Source organism: Heptranchias perlo, chromosome 3 (genome assembly GCF_035084215.1).
Source record: "Heptranchias perlo isolate sHepPer1 chromosome 3, sHepPer1.hap1, whole genome shotgun sequence".
Lineage (NCBI taxonomy): Eukaryota > Metazoa > Chordata > Chondrichthyes > Hexanchiformes > Hexanchidae > Heptranchias > Heptranchias perlo.
In genome coordinates, this window is record NC_090327.1 from 141,249,535 (window position 1) to 141,270,894 (window position 21,360).

Consider the following 21,360-nt stretch of genomic DNA (forward strand, 5'->3'; position numbering starts at 1 on the left):
TTTTCCAACATGTGTATATATTATACACACAACATAACTTGTGTATATAATATATATATATATATATATATATATGGATTACAACAATTATTATAACTATTATAATTACCCCACAAGGGCTATGGGGAAAGAGCAGAGGTGGAAATGGTACTAATTGGGTAGCTCTTTCAAAAAGGTGGCACAGGCACGATGGGCCGAATGGCCTCCACCTCCTGCGATATTAGGATACTACAGACAACAACTTCGACGCCATGAACCTGAAAGTAAATGGCCTCCCTGAAAAAAAATGACCGACAGTAAGGCAGCCATCTTACCGAGGGACAAGTCGGCCATCTTACTGAGGGGCAAGGCGGAGCTTGTTATGGTGAGAGACATGGAGAGGGTTCATTTGCTGTTCCTGTTAAATCACAGAAACAAAGCCCAGTCTTTCTGATGAGATGTATCCAAGGGAGGCCGAATGTGCCCTTTCGGTTGGGTGAACATAAAAGATCACACGGACGGCCACTCACAATCGGAAGAAGACCAGGGGAGTTCTCCCTCCCTCTCTTATCGGGGAGCGGGCAGGAAATTGGACATGAATTTAGATTTGAGGTTAGGATCAGATCAGCCATGATCTTATTGAATGGCGGAGCAGGCTCGAGGGGCCGACTGGCCTACTCCTGCTCCTATTTCTTATGTTCTTATGTTCTCCCTCCCTGCCTCCCTCCGCGGAATCCAGGGTGGGACCAACATTTATCCCTTAACCAACATGACTAAATAAAGAGATGATCTGCTCATTCATTCTCAGATTATTGCTGTTTGTGGGATCTTGTTGTGCACAAATTGCCAGCAGCGTTTCCCTACATTACAACAGTGACTACACTTGGAAAAGTACACGATTGTCTGTAAAGCGCTTTGGGAGGGATGTGGTGAGGCGATGTAAGGAAGGTGCGTGATGAATGCAAGTTAATTCTTTGAATTGATCAGAGACGGGTTGTTATGATTAGTTAAGAACTCCATTATCGACAGTTTTATGATGGCATTCCCTCTCTCCCTCCCAGGGAGGGCAGAAGGAGAACTAGATGGAACCATTCAGTCAGTCATTTTTTGCCGGTGTTTAAGGAAAGTGAATGATTTTAAGAGGCTGGGTGTTTTGTTCCAAAGTATGAAAAAGCTTTATTAAGAAAGTAGTCAATATGTTCAAATATACATACAAGAATACAATGATAACAGACTAAATACAAAGAGGCAAAGTTTAAAGAACGAGCGAGCGAGCGGTACATTTGGTGAGGGAGGGAGGGAGTGTGCAGCCAGTCCGACACGAGACCAGACGAGACGCCAGCGATAATTTGCTGATTGAACCTGGCTGAAGAACGGATGGATGGACGGACCCGAAAGAGGTAAAAATGATCTGGGTTAGTAACTGACACAAGGATTGATTGAAAGAAATCCTGCTATTTCTATTTTACAACTACTACTTCTTGAAAATATATATATATATATTATAAAATACGGTACAGCACAAAAAAGGCCATTGGGCCCATCTGGGTAAAGAAGTCTCTCCGGGATTCCCTGTTTTACTACAACAACAACATTATATATATATTTGGATACTACATAGAATTACATAGAATGTACAGATGAGAAACTGGGGCCGTTCGATCTAACTGGATACAGAAACATCGCACAGTGAACCCCCAGTGTCCCAGTGATCCCACAGTGACCCTATGATCTGTAGTGCACCCAGCAGTCCCACAGCGCACCCAGTGTCTCAGTGATTCCACAGTGACCCTGTGATCAACAGTGCAGCCAGTGATCCCACAGAACACCCAATGATCCCACAGTGCCCTAGTGATGCTACAATGCACCCAACGATCCCACAGCGATCTCACAGCGTTCCATAGTTATTCCACACGACCCCGAGTGATCCCACAGTGAACTCAGAGTTTCCCAGCTAGCCCACAGTGATTACACAGAAACCCAGTGATCATACAGTGATACCAATTATCCCACAGTGTCCCAGTGATCCCACAGTGTCCCACGGTGATCCCAGAGTGTCCCAGTGATCCCGATGATCCCAGAGTGTCCCAGTGATCCCGATGATCCCAGAGTGTCCCAGTGATCCCGGTGATCCCAGAGTGTCCCAGTGATCCCGGTGATCCCAGAGTGTCCCAGTGATCCCAAAGTTTCCCAGTTACCACAGTGTCCCAGTAATCCCACAATAATCCCAGAGTGTCCCAGTGATCCCGTTGATCCCAGAGTGTCCCAATGATCCCGGTGATCCCAGAGTGTCCCAGTGATCCCGATGATCCGAGAGTGTCCCAGTGATCCCGATGATCCCAGAGTGTCCCAGTGATCCCGGTGATCCCAGAGTGTCCCAGTGATCCCGATGATCCCAGAGTGTCCCAGTGATCCCGATGATCCCAGAGTGTCCCAGTGATCCCGGTGATCCCAGAGTGTCCCAGTGATCCCAAAGTTTCCCAGTTACCACAGTGTCCCAGTAATCCCACAATAATCCCAGAGTGTCCAAGCAATCCCACAACGATCACTGGGACACACTGGAATCACTTTGGGAGTAATCCCACGGTGATCCTACAGTGTCCCAGTAACCCCATAGTGACTCAGTGATCCCTGGGTGTCTCAGTGATCTCTCATTGTCCCAGTGGTCTCAGTGTCCCTGTGATCCCACAGTGACCCAGTGATCCCCACAGTGATCCCACAAAATCCCAGTTATCCTACAGTGCTCCCATTGATCCCACAGTGATCCCCTGGCGATCCAGTCATCCCACAGTGCTCCCAGTGATCCCACAGTAACCCAGAAACAACTCACGTGATCCCCATTCAATGCAGCCTGTGGTGAAGGCCTCGCTCAGTCCCCTCTGGAGAGAAAGCTTCTTGTCCAAGGATTCCTCCTCCTCCCAAAATTCCTCTTTCCACAAAAACGTTCCTCTGGATAGAGAGAGAGAAAAGGAATTGATTAAAAACAAAGCAAGGGGTTAAAAAGGCACATCAAAAGCCCAGAGCTCCCTCACTCACTCATTCTGTTACACAGGCAAACTCTCAGCAAACACCATCGACAAACAAAATTCCCAGTTACAAAGGAGAGAATCTAAAGAGAAGAGATAAGTTGGGAGAGAGAGAGAGACAGGAAGACACTCGGGACAGTTTGCAGGGTTTTCTCTCCTGATTTACCGCTCCTCCCTCCCTCCAACACCCTCAATGTTACCGGTCTGCTTCTGTCTGTCTATCTGTCCTGGTCAGTGTTTACTGCAGCGTCCAAACTGTCGCTGAGTTGGTTTTCTCTTCTGTTCCTGGAGCGGGAACAAGAAGCCCGGATATTTCTCGCTACTTCACCCCTTTTTGTTGCAGTTTGCAAAGGTGAACGATCTTTACCTTTGCTCTTTTCTCTTATTTTAATTATCAGCGGACAAAAAGCCTGTAGTTTGTGGTCAACTTACATATTGTGGCTTTAGACAAATTCAAACAAGTTCATGACATTTAAAAGAGCCAAAGCAAAGAAGTTTTAAAAATACACAGCAAGATCCCTCACTCAGTTACAGGATCAACCTCTCGGCGACATTCATTTACACAGAAACAAAGCCCAGTTTATAAAGGAGTAGAATCTAAAGAGTAAAAGATTGAGAGACAACCTTTATAGGCAACAATAACTTGTACGTATATATTACAACAACTTGGATACATAATGTATATTTATATATTACATATAATACAGCACAGCACTGAAACAGGCCATTCGGCCCAACAGGTGTAAGGAAGATTTTCCTGAATTCACTATTATACAACAATAATAACAACTTATATATATAATATATAGTTATACATAATTTTCTAGATTGCAACAACTACTACAAAACTCCCATAATGGCTGTGGAGAAAGAGCAGGAGGCAGGTGAAATTGGACAGCTCTTTCAAAGTGCCGGCACAGGCACAATGGGCCGAGTGGCTTCCCCCTGTGATACTATGATACTATGGGCAACAATTTCGACCTGGGCAACAATGAACCATGGTGAGAGACATGGAGAGGGTCCATTTGCTGTTCCTGTTAAATCACTGTTGCAGTGTAGTTAAAGATACAAACTGAGTGAGAATGGAACTAGCTGGTGTTTAACACAAAGACAGCGGTGCAGTGAGGGGATTAAACACAAAATGTGAACTTCTGCAAAAAAAGGACTATCATTTGATTATTTGGAAGTAATGCTTACAGAGAAGGAAAGACCAGACATTCTGAGGAAAGGGCAAATTAGCCATTTTGTGTACAGAATGTAATTCTAGATTATATTAAATAAATCGGAGTAAAATTGGACTCAATCTGAATGTAGTTCTGATCTGGGATTTGGTTTATTTCTCCATTATTCATGTTTTTCTTTAATCTGAAACAATAACAGTATTTTTAACAGTAACAGAGCAGGAGAGTGCTGCGAGACCCTGTCCAGGCAGAAGGGGTAAGAGTACGTTGTGATTTATTACAGAATCCAGCAGGTCACAGGGAAAGTTACACATGGTACAGATGGAGGAGCAAAAAAAGGTGCAAAGTGATTTTACACTTTCATTTGGGGCAATGTATTTTTATCTGCAAAACTTAACGTAATGGGCTCTTTTTCCTAAAGAAACTTTGGGCACAAAGCGTGGCTTTATAAAAACAACAATCATTTATTATTATTAATAAACTTTAAAATTGCCATTAGAATTTAAACAACACCTTGGGTTTATGTCCGATTTAGGATTAGTTTAACAACAATAAAAAAACATTCTGAATTCCCAAAATGAATAATCGTTTGGAAATCCAGTGTCTATCTTAGACTAAGCCCATAACGAAAGTTATATTATTATGGTTGGCTCAAGCTTGCCGGGAAGATTCCAGGTATTTTGGTGGATACTGTTGTAGTGTAGCGTGGCTTTCTCTTGTAACCAGGTCATTTGCTTCACAGGCAATCTGTAAACCTGCATCGAGGATTCAAGATGGGAGGTGGCGAGCAGTCAGGAAGATTTCAGGTGAGGTGGTGCTGCCAGGAAGCGAAAGGCGAGGTTCGAGCAGTCGTGGTGGATCTGTGTCTCTCCCCACTCAACATCCGCCCAGCTTTTAAAGGCCTTTTAAACACAGAATCACACCTCTGGGGCGGTGGTTTGTCAACAATAGGTTCCTGCAAATACAACCCACGATTGATTGACACTTCACTTGTTTTTTTTCAGTGTCCACAAGGTAACCAAGTTCAGTCGGCAGGTGTTCAAACTTCCTCTAGCCCTCCTGGAATCGTTCTTATTGCTCTGGTGATTTGTCCTCTGCTGTGTGATCTTTTACAATGTGTCATTAACAATCCTTTTAAGAGTCATTTTCCTTCAGACATGCTGAAGCCGATTTAGTCTCAGGCTTTCGTTTTTCAGATGAATGTTTACTACACAGAGCAGCTGGGAAACTCCTGCAGTAAGTAATGGTCAGGGTCAGGTACACAAGACTGAGGGACTTTATTGTGCAGCCTCCAGGCATCAAAATTAAATCCACTGGAGTGTTACCCCGGAACAGACATGAACTGTCCGGCCTGCTCCATCCGCTGCTGTTCTGCTGGTCAGCGCTCTCACACACTCCAGGCTGATTACACAGTTTGTTTGGTTATTTAATGTTTTCTGTGTTTTATTATCACTCCTGTCTCGACGTTCTTGTCACTTTATATGTTTGTCCGTCTTTCATTGTGTCTGTTCTCTGTTTATATCATTTATCTCCGTTTATTTTCTGTGTGTTTTTCTATCTTGTTATTTCCACTTCTACTTCTATCACTTGTGATTCTTTGCAAGTCTCTCTCTCGTTCCATCCATGTCAACTTGCTTTCTCTCTGATTATATATATATACATATGTGTTTTCTTTCTCTTTCTTTCTCTCTTTATTTTTTCTCTCCTGTCTTAATAACGCACTCTTTATTTCTCTCCGTCTCCGAGTAACTCTGTCTCTGCCCCTCCTTTTTTTTCTATCTCTCTCACACACACTCCCTCCCTTTTATGTGAATCTGTCTTAATTTTCTGCGCTTTTTTAATCATTATATTTATTTTGTCTCTGTGTTCACTCTCCGTCTGTCTGTCTGTCTCTCTTTCTGTCCCCTCTCTCTCATAGAGTCATAGAGTTATACAGCACGGAGAGAGGCCCTTCGGTCCATCGTGTCCGCGCCGGCCATCAGCCCTGTCTACTCTAATCCCATATTCCAGCATTTGGTCCGTAGCCTTGTATGCTATGGCATTTCAAGTGCTCATCCAAATGCTTCTTGAATGTTGTGAGGGTTCCTGCCTCCACAACCCTTTCAGGCAGTGAGTTCCAGACTCCAACCACCCTCTGGGTGAAAAAGTTCTTTCTCAAATCCCCTCTAAACCTCCCGCCTTTTACCTTGAATCTATGTCCCCTTGTTATAGAACCCTCAACGAAGGGAAAAAGCTCCTTAGTATCCATCCTATCTGTGCCTCTCTGTCTCTCTCTCCCGCTGTCTCCCTCTGTCTCTCTCACTCCCTATCGCTCTCTCTGTCTCTTTGTCACCCTGCCTCTCTCTCTGTCTCTCTCTCTCTGCCTCTTTTTCTTGTTGCTTCTTTGTCTCTGTCACTGTCCCTCTCTCTCTCTTTTTTCCCCCTCTCTGTCTCTCTCACTGTCTCGCTCTCTGTCTCTCTCCCTATCTATCTATCTCTTTCTCTCTGTCTCGCTCTATCTCTCTGTATCACTATCTCGCTCTCTCACTCTCTATCTCTATGTGTGTCTCTCTGACTCTCTCTCTGTCTCACTATCACTCTCTCCCTTTCTCACTCTCTTTTTTCTCTCACCCATTCTCTCTCTCTGCCTCTCTTGCTTGCTGTTTCTGTCTTTGTCCCTCTCCCCCTCTTTCTCTGTCTCTCTCACTGTCTCGCTCTCTGCCTCTCTCTATCTCTCTGTATCGCTATCTCGCTCTCACTCTCTATCTCTGTATGTGTCTCATAAGAACATAAGAACATAAGAAATAGGAGCAGGAGTAGGCCAATCAGCCCCTCGAGCCTGCTCCGCCATTCAATAAGATCATGGCTGATCTGATCCTAATCTCAAATCTAAATTCATGTCCAATTTCCTGCCCGCTCCCCGTAACCCCTAATTCCCTTTACTTCAAGGAAACTGTCTATTTCTGTTTTAAATTTATTTAATGATGTAGCTTCCACAGCTTCCTGGGGCAGCAAATTCCACAGACCTACCACCCTCTGAGTGAAGAAGTTTCTCCTCATCTCAGTTTTGAAAGAGCAGCCCCTTATTCTAAGATTATGCCCCCTAGTTCTAGTTTCACCCATCCTTGGGAACATCCTTACCGCATCCACGCGATCAAGCCCCCTCACAATCTTATATGTTTCAATAAGATCGCCTCTCATTCTTCTGAACTCCAATGAGTAGAGTCCCAATCTACTCAACCTCTCCTCATATGTCCACCCCCTCATCCCCGGGATTAACCGAGTGAACCTTCTTTGTACTGCCTCGAGAGCAAGTATGTCTTTTCTTAAGTATGGAGACCAAAACTGTATGCAGTATTCCAGGTGCGGTCTCACCAATACCTTATATAACTGCAGCAATACCTCCCTGTTTTTATATTCTATCCCCCTAGCAATAAAAGCCAACATTCCGTTGGCCTTCTTGATCTCCAGCTGCAACTGCATACTAACTTTTTGATTTTCTTGCACTAGGACCCCCAGATCCCATTGTACTGCAGTACTTTCCAGTTTCTCGCCAGTAAGATAATAACCTGCTCTCTGATTTTTTCCTGCCAAAGTGCATAACCTCACATTTTCCAATATTGTTTTGCATCTGCCAAATCTCCGCCCACTCACCCAGCCTGTCTATACCCCCCTGTAGGTTTATTATGTCCTCCTCACTCTCCACTTTCCCTCCCATCTTTGTATCATCTGCAAACTTTGATATGTTACACTCGGTCCCCTCCTCCAAATCGTTAATATAGATTGTAAAGAGTTGGGGACCCAGCACCGACCCCTGCGGAACACCACTGGCTACTGGTTGCCAGTCCGAGAATGAACCATTTATCCCAACTCTCTGCTTTCTCTCTCTGACTCTCTCCCTCTCTCGCTCTCCCTCTCTCTCCATCTCTCTTTCTTTCTCTCTCCCTCCCTCTCTCTCACCAATTATGTGGAGTGCACCCATTCTGATCAGGCCCACAGCAGTCACTTTGATTACCAGCAGTCATTTTGCCCTGCGGCCATTTAGTTAAAGTCCAGCTGAGCTCTTTAGTGCCTCCATTTCGAGCAACAATTCATTTGTCGTCTGCAGAGCAAATCCTGCCTCAATAGGTCAGATGATCAATAAAATATATCATCAAAATCAGATTTAAGATCATTTCAGGGCTCTATGCTGTTAATATAAAATGTACTTTCCATCCCCTGGGAAGTGTAGGGGATGGAGGATTAAATGGGATTTAGTTCCAGTGTTTGAAACCCTTCCCCTCTTTCTATGATTTCACTAATTTAGTAATTAGATTGAGTGGGTATTTCACCGCGTTCTTCAGCTCCTCTCTGAATTTAGTCTGGGTCAGGACATAAATACACGTATTTGTGCAGGAACTGAGAAGCTGTAGCATCTTTGATGTCTGTTCTGAGATATAGTTAGGGTCAGTGTAGGAGTAATAAGACTGAGTGTGTGTAATTCGCACATAGATGTAAAGTACAACCTTTGTCACCCATAACAGTATAAAAGTGCCCGATATACTGAAGAGTAAAATGATGGATTTATTTCGGTTCTCCATCTCTGGGTCCTTGAGATTCTCGCCATTGCTTCGGCCCCGGAGACCCCTCCGGACTCGGCTGGACACTAAAATACGTCTGACCGTCAGGACATTGAGCAGCAAAATCAGACAGATCGGGACACAAGGGGTTAAAATGAGGTCAAACATCTCAAATGCAGCCCATGTGGGGGAAGCGCGGAAGCTCGTTTTAGGCACACAATACCAGGGAATATTATCAATTATATAGTAAGGTTTAATTGTAAAGCACCAGGGGAGACTCTCTAAACAGCCCAGCACACTCACTGTTCCCAGAACCACAGTCCCCGTTCTCTCGGTACAATATTTAATTTTCAGCTTCTCACAACAAATGGCCACAAATCGATCAAAGGTGAAAACGACTGTGGACCAGACAGAAATCCCCGTGGCTGCAGCACCCAAGAAGTAAATAATAGTGCACACGGGAGTAATGCTCAGGAATGATCCTGGGAGATAAATCGGAATAATCCACCCCAAAATCACACGAACAATAACGACCAGGAGATCGGCCACTGCCATTCCCACCAGGTAGACACTGATACATTTGGAGAGACCGCACTTTCCTCGGGACAGGATCACAATCGCCACCAAGTTAACTGTAAGAGAGAGAAAGGGAAGCAGAGAAATTACTGCTCAGACCTGGAGACAAGGCAGCAGTTTGAGAGGATCTGGGGTGAAATTTCCAGCTTTGTTGCTGCATCGAAGGGCGGAAAGTGATTCACTGACCTGGGCAGCGCTTTCAGGCAGAGAAATGTTTTTAAACACAATGATAAACAATGAATTGTGAGATGGATACAGACAGTGAATAAAGTGAGCACCGGATCCACTGGAAGGGCTGAGTGAGGGCGCAGTGCCGGTGGGGAAAGGAGAAAGGGTTTTACACACCGGGAATCCAGCGGATTAAAGACAGATTTGGGATCGAGACGGACGGGGAGGTGAGGGGACAGGGGGAGGTGCAGCTGGTTTGTTGCTCTTGATTAAGGGAGCCGACACGGGCTGGGACTAAACGGGAAAAGCAGCTAGAGACCGAGCCAGTGAGTGAGATTGGGAGCGAGACAAGGAAAAGGACATGTAGGAGCTGGAGGGGAGTCAGGAACAGATGGCTTAGGAAAGAGGATAAACTTTTTTTTATTCGTTCATGGGATGTGGGCGTCGCTGGCGAGGCCGGCATTTATTGCCCATCCCTAATTGCCCTTGAGAAGGTGGTGGTGAGCCGCCTTCTTGAACCGCTGCAGTCCGTGTGGTGACGGTTCTCCCACAGTGCTGTTAGGAAGGGAGTTCCAGGATTTTGACCCAGCGACGATGAAGGAACGGCGATATATTTCCAAGTCGGGATGGTGTGTGACTTGGAGGGGAACGTGCAGGTGGTGTTGTTCCCATGTGCCTGCTGTCCTTGTCCTTCTAGGTGGTAGAGGTCGAGGGTTTGGGAGGTGCTGTCGAAGAAGCCTTGGCAAGTTGCTGCAGTGCATCCTGTGGATGGTACACACTGCAGCCACTGTGCGCGTTGTTGAAGGGAGTGAAAGTTTAGGGTGGTGGATGGGGTGCCAATCAAGCGGGCTGCTTCTTGGTGTCGAGCTTCTTGAGTGTTGTTGGAGCTGCACTCATCCAGGCAAGTGGAGAGTATTCCATCACACTCCTGACTTGTGCCTTGTAGATGGTGGAAAGGCTTTTGGGAGTCAGGAGGTGAGTCACTCGCCACAGAATACCCAGCCTCTGACCTGCTCTCGTAGCCACAGTATTTATGTGGCTGGTCCAGTTAAGTTTCTGGTCAAAGCTGACCCCCAGGATGTTGATGGTGGGGGATTCGGTGATGGTAATGCTGTTGAATGTCAAGGAGAGGTGGTTGGACTCTCTCTTGTTGGAGATGGTCATTGCCTGGCACTTGTCTGGCGTGAATGTTACTTGCCACTTATGAACTGAAGCAAGGGATGAGGAGACATAGAATTCAATGAAGTGGGAGGAGAGGCTGGGATTCACAGGGAGAACCTATAGCAGAATGTTAGATGAAATCTAATCTATCGGTCCCACTAACACAATCCAACTAATACACTCAATGCTTCATTTCTGTGGTTACTGGTTTCAGGGATCCTGTTGGGCATAAAATGTGTTCAATAAATTTACTTTGTATATTCAATTAAAATTAAATTGAGAAGTATTAATTAAATCATCCTCCTAGTTTATTGAATTCAGCCGAGCTTTAAAAGTACGAAGAATTATCCGAATAATTCATTACAATCAAAAAATTACTAACTCTATATTTTAAGTAAATTTTAATTATGTTTACTGTTAAATTGGAAAACAAGGAACATTCACAAAAACAGACTGAGGACCTGACAGGGATATAAACATGAGGAGTGAGTCCCACAATAAAAACTCCCCCAATCTGACCACATCATAATAACACCTTGAAATCACATTTTCTATGTTTAATTCCACTGGAAGGTTCAGCAGTTTATTCTGATGAATTATTCACACCACAGCCTCTCGCTTTCCCTCTCAGTCACCCTCTCTATCACTCACTCTACTCTCTTTCTCAAGTCCATTTTCATATCTGATTAAATCCTATCATCCTGCGCCTGCATTCTGTTCACCAGCCCCGTGTCCCACCGATCCTATTCTCAGTCTCAGTTTGTTAAATAGTGAAGCTCCTTTGAAATAGTTTAATGTTTGTACATATCATCAAGTCTCTATCAATTCACCTACACTGTTCACTTCATCTGCAAATCATGGAATAAACAGAATCAAATGCCTCTTCCAGACAAACCTCACCAAAAATTGAGATTCCTTCCCCTGTAATTATAAAATAAAGCGATAGATGGCGGGATTGTTCAATTAATAAAAGGCCAACATCATACTCATAATCTACAGATAAACAGAAGGGCTCCTGATTCCACAGATACAGTGAAAACTGAGACAACATAACATCAAAACATTTCATTTTACAATGAAGTCCAATGACAGTCACTTATTTCACCCACAGTGAAGCAGAGAAGGAGATGTGAAAGAATCAGCAGTAAACTCAATTCAGTAGCCTGATATCTGAAGCGGCGTCAGATACACACATAATGGAATAATATTTTATAACAGTGATAACCAATAAATACATTGTAATCCCAATTAAACTGGAGCATGTTATTGGGGAGGGAGGACATTGAGCTGCCTCCTTGTAACACTGAGACCGTGAGCTGTCTCATTATCAATCACTGAAAACACATTGATGAAAATATATTCCAGGACAGGTTAGTTCCACAACATGAAACTGATCACAGCTCCTGATGGTCTGATATGAAATCTTAGCCCAGACACCTGATTCCAATATATTCATTAGAGAGAATAATCCAGTAAAAATGCCAGGATGAATGATGGAATGAGTTAAGTCTCTGCCTTTTCAATCTTGCAGGAGCTGCATTATATCTGTAATGAACTTTGTAATTCCAACCTTGGTATTGTTACTGGATAAAAATGCCAGGGTTGGATATACAAAGGTCACTACAGATATAATGCAATTTCTACAAGACAGAATGTTTAGACGTTAAGGAGATACCATTATTCAACAATACATTCAGTACAGAGAATTATCCAGTAACAATGCCAAATTTGGATATACAAAGTTCATTACAGATATAATGCAGCTCCTACAAGATCAAAAGAGCAGAGACCATTCCACCATTCAATCGATGGAACAGAACAGGCGACTGTGGAAAACATGGTGGGAGAAAAAATACTATGCCAAGTACAGCAGCACAGTTAACACATGAGATAACGGCTTACCCGGAACTCCAACAGCTGCAAGAACAAGATAATAAATGAGTTCTATCTGAATCATTACTGGATGTCCAATTTCTGCAAGGACCAGTGGCGTCTGTTCCCCTGGAAACCACAGGTGCGGCAGGCACTCTGTGTTGATCCATTCCAACAATCCCCAATTTATTCAGGGGACAAGTCTCCACTGACACGGTTATACTCCTGACCATGGCTATTAGTTACAGTCACTCGAACAAACATCAGCAGCTTTGACACCAATGCAAATAATGTGGTGAATATAACACAAACCTCTCAAAGTCCAGGACGTTATCTTAATCAAACCTCTCTCAGCAATAAACTTAAAAATTGTGCTCATACAGGACTGATCCAATAATAATGAACGGTTTCATTTACAGTTTCCATATAACTGTATTGACCATGTTCACTCCTGGCGATTCATTTATAATTTATATGGATTCTCCGCAGTGTAAACTGAATCCAGGGACACAAGCAGACCCGTTTCACTCTGTTCCTGCAGCTTTCCAAAATTCTGTTGGCCGTGTCCAACCAGCACCAGGTCCTGCTTCACGTCACCTACACTCACTGGCTCCCAGTTCCATATCACTTTAACTTAGAATTCTCATCCTTGGTTTTAAATCCCTCCATGGCCCACCCCACCCCATCTCCATACCTACAGCAAACCCACCTGTCAACTCCTCTTTCATCAGACACTGGCCTCTTGTGGTGGGTCTCCCCTCGCTGGGTTCCACTCATCTATCTGATCAGAGCCAGGTGCAGCTTCTCTTCCCACCCTATCACCGTTATCTCTGATGTTTCTAAAGGTTCAATCCTTGGCTCCCTCCTCTTCCTCATCTACATGCTGCCCTTTGGTGACATTGTCCACAGACATGGACCAGCTTTCAGGTGGACGCTGAAAAAACCACTGCCCCTCTTGACCATTCCAATGTCTTTGTGTTGTCAGACCCACATTCTGTTTGAGATGAGCCACAATTTCCTCCAGTTAAAAATTGGGAAGTCACGAGCTTTGGTCTTGCAATTTCCACATCCTTGACAGAGATTCCAAACCACCCCCGAGTCTTTCCTGAATCACCTTATTGATGCAGAATCATAGACTCATGGAATCATAGAATGGTAAGAGCGGAGAAGGAGCCATTCGGCCGGTCGAGTCCTTGCCGTCTCTCTGCAAAAGCAATTCAGCTAGTCCCACCCCACCCTTTCCACATAGCCCTGCAAATTTTCCCTTCAAGCACTTATCCAATTCCCTTTCGAAAGCCACGATTGAATCTGCCTCCAACACCATCTCTGGCAGTGCATTCCAGATCATAACCACTCAATGCATAAAAAAGATTTTCCTCATATAGCCCTAGGTGGTTTTGCCAACCACCTTAAATCTTGTTCTTGAACCTTCCAACAATGGGAACAAGTTTCTCTCTATCTACTCTGCCTAGATCCCTCATGATTTGAACATCTCTGTCAAATCTCCACTCAACCTTTTCTGCTCTAAAGAGAACAACCCCAGCTTCTCCAGTCCAGCCAAGTAACTGAAGTCCCTCATCCCTGGAATCATTCTTGTAAAATCTCATCTGCACCCTCTCTAAGGCCTTCACATCTTTCCTAAAGTATGGTGCCCAGAATTGGACACAAAACTCCAGTTGTGGCCGAACCAGTGTTTTATAAAGGTTCATCATGACTTCCTTGCTTTTGTACTCTATGCCTCTATTGATAAAGCCCAGGATCCCGTATGCTTTTTTAACCGCTTTCTCAACCTGTCCTGCAACCTTCAAAGATTTATACACAGATGCCCCCAGGTCTCTCTGTTCCTGCACCCCTTTTAGGATTGTACCTTTAAGCTTATATTGTCTCTCCTCGTTCTTCTTGTCATAATGTATCACTTCGCACTTTTCCGCGTTAAATTTCATCTCCCACGTGTCTGCCCATTCCACCAACCTGTCTATGTCCTCTTAAAGTCTATCACTATCCTCCTCACTGTTCACTACACTTCCAAGTTTTCTGTCATCTGCAAATTTTGAAATTGACCTTCTGATGTCAGCTAGAGTTTGGCACTGCTCGGGATTAACTACACTAACACTGGCTAGGGCTCAATTCATACAGCCACCTCCAACTGATGTCGGCTGGAGATCTACCTTGGGACTGAACAGGAAAGTCTCGAGGGGGGTCGCTCCGGTTGTTGTCTCGATGGTGGAGAGTGGGACAGGCTGGTTAAGGCCACTCGCCAACCAGTCCCTGCTATCCCAGTCCACACCACTGGGTGATGCCCCAGTACCAACTTGTACTGAGGCCTCCTGGGATATAGAGGAAGATTCAGCCAGAAGTGCCGAGTGGATGATCCATCTCGGCCTCCTCCCGATATCCCCACCATCACAGAAGCCAGTCTACAGCCAATTCGATTCACTCCACGTGATATCAAGAAATGGCTGAATGCACTGGATACATTGGCCCCGACAACATCCCAGCTGTAGTGCTGAACACTTGTGCTCCAGAACTAGCTGCGCCTCTAGCCAAGCTGTTCCAGTACAGCTACAACACTGGCATCTACCCGACAATGTGGAAAATTGCCCAGGTATGTCCTGTCCACAAAAAGCAGGACAAATCCAATCCGGCCAATTACCGCCCCATCAGTCTACTCTCAATCATCAGCAAAGTGATGGAAGGTGTCGTCGACAGTGCTATCAAGCGGCACTTACTCACCAATAATCTGCTCACTGATGCTCAGTTTGGGTTCCGCCAGGACCACTCGGCTCCAGACCTCATTACAGCCTTGAAACAAACATGGACAGAAGAGCTGAATTCCACAGGTGAGGTGAGAGTGACTGCCCTTCACATCAAGGCAGCATTTGACCGAGTGTGGCACCAAGGAGCCCGAGTAAAATTGAAGTCAATGGGAATCAGGGGGAAAACTCTCCAGTGGCTGGAGTCATACCTAGCACAAAGGTAGTGGTTGTTGGAGGCCAATCATCTCAGCCCCAGGACATTGCTGCAGGAGTTCCTCAGGGCAGTGTCCTAGGCCCAACCATCTTCAGCTGCTTCATCGATGACCTTCCCTCCATCATAAGGTCAGAAATGGGGATGTTCGCTGATGATTGCACAGTGTTCAGTTCCATTCGCAACCCCTCAAATAATGAAGCAGTCCGAGCCCGCATGCAGCAAGACCTGGACAACATCCAGGCTTGGGCTCATAAGTGGCAAGTAACATTGGCACCAGATAAGTGCCAGGCAATGACCATCTCCAACAAGAGAGAGTCTAACCACCTCCCTTTGATATTCAACGGCATTACCATCGCCGAATCCCCCACAATCAACATCCTGGGGGTCACCATTGACCAGAAATTTAACTGGACCAGCCATATAAATACTGTGGCTACAAGAGCAGGTCAGAGGCTGGGTATTCTGTGGCGAGTGACTCACCTCCTGACTCCCCAAAGCCTTTCCACCATCTACAAGGCACAAGTCAGGAGTGTAATGGAATACTCTCCACTTGCTTGGATGAGTGCAGCTCCAACAACACTCAAGAAGCTCAACACCATCCAGGACAAAGCAGCCCACTTGATTGGCACCCCATCCACCACCCTAAACATTCACTCCCTTCACCACCGGCGCACAGTGGCTGCAGTGTGTACCATCCACAGGATGCACTGCAGCAACTCGTCAAGGCTTCTTCGACAGCACCTCCCAAACCCGCGACCTCTATCACCTAGAAGGACAAGGGCAGCAGGCACATGGGAACAACACCACCTGCACGTTCCCCTCCAAGTCACACACCATCCCGACTTGGAAATATATCGCCGTTCCTTCATCGTCGCTGGGTCAAAATCCTGGAACTCCCTTCCTAACAGCACTGTGGGAGAACCGTCACCACACGGACTGCAGCGGTTCAAGAAGGCGGCTCACCACCACCTTCTCAAGGGCAATTAGGGATGGGCAATAAATGCCGGCCTCGCCTGCGACGTCCACATCCCATGAACGAATAAAAAACAAATTCCTCCTCTGGAAACAGCTGGCTCTGAGGTGTCCATGCCTACTGGTGCCACAATCAGGCTGGTTCCCCCAAGCGCCGCCAGCTACCGTTGGCGAGTCCTTTACCAGAGGCATCCATTGTGCCCGCTGGTGACCCCAAACCAGCCCCGTGACATTGGTCTCCAGTTGGTGCATTCTCATTTGTGGGCACCACCCTCGAAGGACTCGACCTCACTCAGGGTCACCTATGCTGCGGGTGAGTTCCACTTCGGTGAGGACAGTCACAGGTCTCCGGTAAACTTTTTATAGATATGTGTCTCACCCCCCACCCCCCCCCCGCCCCCACCACTGTGGAGCCATCTGCAGCCGCTCCCTCCAATTCCTGAGGAGCATCCAGGTTCCAAGGGCTCTCACTCCCAGGGAGGTTACGTGTGCCTCAGTGACACCGCCCCCGAGTGGCAGAGGCTCATGTCTCAAGGGTTTAACTTGATTGGTGCTTGTATTCATGAGCTGGTTGCTGTTACAGCCACCCTCATCCCTGTCCCAGGGGTTAACTAGCAACCTTCCTTGTTGGTTTAGCCCGAGGAAGCTGCCCGGAGGCTTCCCACCTTTGGAAGCCCAGTTGGGAGCCTGAGTCGTACTGCAATGTCCAGTTGCTGAGTCTCATTCATGTCTTCAACACAAGGGGGACCCAGAGTCTGAAACTGTCGGTTCCAGTATTCCCGGAACCGAGGGGTTTGAGTCTTTACTTGGGGTCTTGCAAAGGCCTCAGGCATTGACATTTTCTGGTGTTGTCCTAACAATCTCCAGGGCAGTTTGCGTGGACTTGATAAGCACCCTCGGGTTATGGCCAAGGTAGACAGTGTCCATTGTGCCTCCACCACCCTGCTTCACACCTTTCAATTCGCTGATCCAGCTGGTGAACTTCAGTCATGAAAGCATCAGGGGGAAGGTCACCATCTGGGAAACTAGTCATGTTCCACCCACCACAATCCAAATGGTGGGACATGTGTGTCTGGTGGATCTTCTTGCAGGGATTGGCACATATCCCATATTCCCTTTGTCACCAAACCCACTAGGGCTGGCTTCACTTATCATCAGGCTAATGCATTGCAGGTGAGTTGAGGGAGCAATCCCTTCACAGAGTGAGGACCACCATCAGAGAGCATCCACTGTTGCAGACTGTAGGATCAGGGTCTATCGTCCAGTGGGTCTTGCATCACCCCTTAAGCTTGGCTGCACATGTTGGAGTTCCTTCAGGAACTGCAGCAGCAACTACTGCAGCTGCCGTTTGGTGCTGAGGGCTTCTGTGGTGAGAAGTGGAGAAGCTGCTGCAGGGCTACAAGCATCTCCAGCAGAACCTCAGGCATTCCAAGATTGGCACCTAAGGGGAGATATTGTTTTGGCCACCCCCCATCTATAGGCCCCTTCAGGGAAAACTGCCATTTCAAGGCTTTAACCAGACTGCAATGTCCTTTGTACCATGCCATGCCATCATTCCAGATTAAGACCTGGAATGTAGGGAGATCACAACAAGTCACCTTCGAGACCTTGTCCAGCTCCACCTCCTAGCAATAATTCCTGCCTGTGATAGCCCACCACAGTTCTGGATGGGTGGGCCATTTCCAGTCCTTCCATGTGGAAGTGGATCACTCTGGACCCTCAGGTCCAGGGGACCAGTAGTGAGAATCCTCCGCATTTGTAACTTGAGCCTCCATGTTTTCGCAACGTGGTTTGGTTTGATCATCAAAGGAACTATCTACTAGTGGGCATACTGGCAGGTGAGACCAGCATCTTCCCCCATCCACACTGAGAGTGAGTGAGAGAGAGTCACAGTCAGTTTCCTCATCCAGAAGGACCAACTAATGGGGCTATTTCCCCAGTTGAACCTTGCTCCACCAGTAAAGTTTCCACGGGTCCCTTTCAGGTCTCCTTTGTCACAGCATCTGAACTAGAGCTGGTGGTCCTGGGAGCACAGTGTTCTCCTGGGGTTGCTGCTGCAGCCATCAGGCTCTTCAGCTAATACTTTGACAAATGGTTGGGGGCCGCATTCAGGATCGATGGGCTTCTAGGCCAGTGGATATGGATGGGTTCACTTGGCATTTCAACAGGATCGAGGTGTGAATGGTACAATAGGACAATATCCACTTTCAGGCTCGGTGTGGGGTAAGTCAGGGTGTCTCCAGACAGACAACATGACACTTGTCTGGTCTGTCTACAAAGGCGGGGGGTGGGTGGGAACCCACTCCCGTGTCCCTCTGTCAAGATGACGCGTTGCTTCCAATTGGTGCTTGAACCATGGGGTGACATTCTTGGTGCCACATTTGGCCGGGATGGTCAGCACACTCAGCTGCTCTTCAGCCCACCCTGACGTGTAGATGATCCACACTGAGGGAGCCCAGTATATCTTCAGCACTTGGGGGGTGACCAAATTGATTGATTTGTTCACATCACTGGACCATCACCAATCTTCTCGAGGACCTCAGACAGTCAAGGTGGAGGCTGGGACAGTCTTTCATTCTTTTGTTTCTAGATTCTATTGCTCAGCTTTGCCCATCTCCAGGATGCTACAGAAAATTGGACCAGAAAGTGGTTTTGGTTAACCCATTGAGTAGAATGGGCCTATACTCTCACGAGATTAGAAGAATGAGAGGTGATCTCATTGAAACATATAAGATTCTGAAGGGGCTTGACTGGGTAGATGCTGAGAGCATGTTTCCCATGGCTGGAGAATCTAGAACTAGGGGGCATAGTCGCAGGATAAGGGGTCAGACATTTAAGCCTGAGATGAGGAGGAAATTCTTCATTCAGAGGGTTGTGAATCTTTAGAATTCTCTATCCCAGAGGGCTGCGGATGCTCAGTCGTTGAATATGTTCAAGGCTGAGATCGATAGATTTTTGGAATCTCAGAGAATCAAGGGATATGGGGATCAGGCGGGAAAGTGGAGTTGAGGTCGAAGATCAGCCATGATCTTATTGAATGGTGGAGCAGGCTTGAAGAGCTGTATGGCCTACCCCTGCTCCTATTCCTTCTGTTCTTTTCTGGCTCACAAACTGTGCTTTTCAGGCCCCCTGGTGTTGAATGCTGCCAGTTTGACTTCAGGAGCCAACTGGAGAACGCCAAGTCATTTGAAGCGTAAAGACCATCCTACTTTTTTAGGCAATCTTTATACTTCATTCTGACATCCTCCACACACTTCTGGACACTGTCCAACTGGTACTCAGGGTGAGAAGGACTAGCCGTGCAAGGGAACAGACTCTGGCTTCCAGGACAAATCGATCAAAGTGAGTGTTAGTTACGGGCGCTGGATCCAAACAGGAAGCTGAACAGTCAGGGTTTGGACCTAGATCCTGCCAGCTTCTGATTGATGGCCTGGCTGTTAAAATGAAATGCCGATCAGATTAGGGTTTATCAGCAGCGTGATATCGACTGTGGCGGACACACTACTTGTGTCCCAAAAACACCTGCAACATGGAGTCATCATCATATCTCCACCAGGCATCACTGTTCAGACTGGAATTCATGGATAATGTTCACTTTATCATGTCTGTCCTGGTCACTTAAGTCGCAGTTCCCATGCAGGTACCTCCATCCTCCTTGTCCTCACTAGTTGGTTAGTTCCCAGCAGTGAGTGCAAAATGCTTGAATGAAGATCAGCTCCCTTGTTAACCGCTCCCTTGTAAACTCCTCTTCATTCTTCGAGTAACATGGCATTTTCCACCTGCTCGTCTCTTGGGGCCATGTGGGGAATGTTTGGTCTGTTTCTTTTCCTTGTTCTGGGTTGCCTTTGGTTGTCAACAAACTGAGTTCTGTGGTGTGCTAAAAGTTAACACTGCTGGGGAGCCAGGGAGGGAGGGGAAAAACATGTAGCGTGCCCTGCAAAGTTAGGATATCGAAAAAATTGTCTTTAAAAGCAGGTCAAGCTTTAAGTGATTTTCCCAGACAATTTGTGCCAATACATTGCGACGATTAGATTCACATTCTGCCCATCAATGTTTTGGAGCTGATGTTTCATCCAATCACTGCTGGCTGAGTAACTGAATTTTAATCAACTGAGCACAGCACGTTCAAAAGGCATGGGATCAGATCCCAATATATTAAAGACATGGGACCAAATCCCAGTGAATTAAAGGACATACGGTCCCCTCCTCAAAAACTGACAGTCCCCTCCCCGAAAATCCAACAAATCTCCCCTCTCCAAAAATCTGAAAGCACCCCCTCCCCAAAAATCTGACAGTCCATTCCCAAGGAAAATATGACACAGTCCCCATCCCCCAAAATTTGACAGTCACCTCGCCCAAAATCTGAAAATTCCCATCCCCACAAAATCTGACAGACCTCCTCCCCGCAAAAATACAACACAGACTACTCCCCCCAAAAATACGACAGACTACTCCCCCCAAAAATCTGACACAGACCACTCACCCCAAAAATCTGACACAGACCACTCCCCCCAAAATCTAACACAACCCCCCCTTCCCCAAAATCTAACAGTCCCCTCACCCCAAAATCTGACACAGCATCCCTCCCCCAAAAACCTGAAACAGCTGAGATAACAAGAATGCAAGGCTTTAGTTATAAAGACAGACTCGAGAAACTGAGGATCTTTTCACAAACCCAGCCAAAAATAAACTCAAAAAGAGAAGTAATAGAGATGGTTAACATCCAAGTGACTTTGATCAAGTAAAACGTAGAGAAATTCATCAAAAAGCGAGGGGCAGACATAGAGAGGTGGTTTGCTTTTTGTCGATTCAGTAATTGGATGTATTATTCTGGATTCAGTAAATTGTCCAGGTATGTCCTGTCCACAAAAAGCAGGAGAAATCCGATCCGGCCTATTACCACCCCATCAGTCCACT

At 46.1% G+C, this 21,360-nt stretch overlaps 1 protein-coding gene and 1 long non-coding RNA gene across 2 annotated transcripts in view; both read left to right on the top strand.

The window, feature by feature from the left end:
• The window catches only part of LOC137320277 (zinc finger protein 436-like), a 107,804-nt gene extending 102,690 nt beyond the window's left edge, over positions 1-5,114 (top strand). The window contains exon 3 of the mRNA XM_067982062.1: positions 4,929-5,114. Within this exon, the coding sequence (XP_067838163.1) occupies positions 4,929-4,939 (11 nt within the window). The 3' untranslated portion in view covers positions 4,940-5,114. The remainder of the gene's footprint in view (positions 1-4,928) is intronic.
• Positions 1-21,360, top strand: part of LOC137320280 (uncharacterized) — a 410,687-nt gene that overhangs the window by 166,736 nt on the left and 222,591 nt on the right. The gene's annotated exons all lie outside the window — the stretch shown is intronic.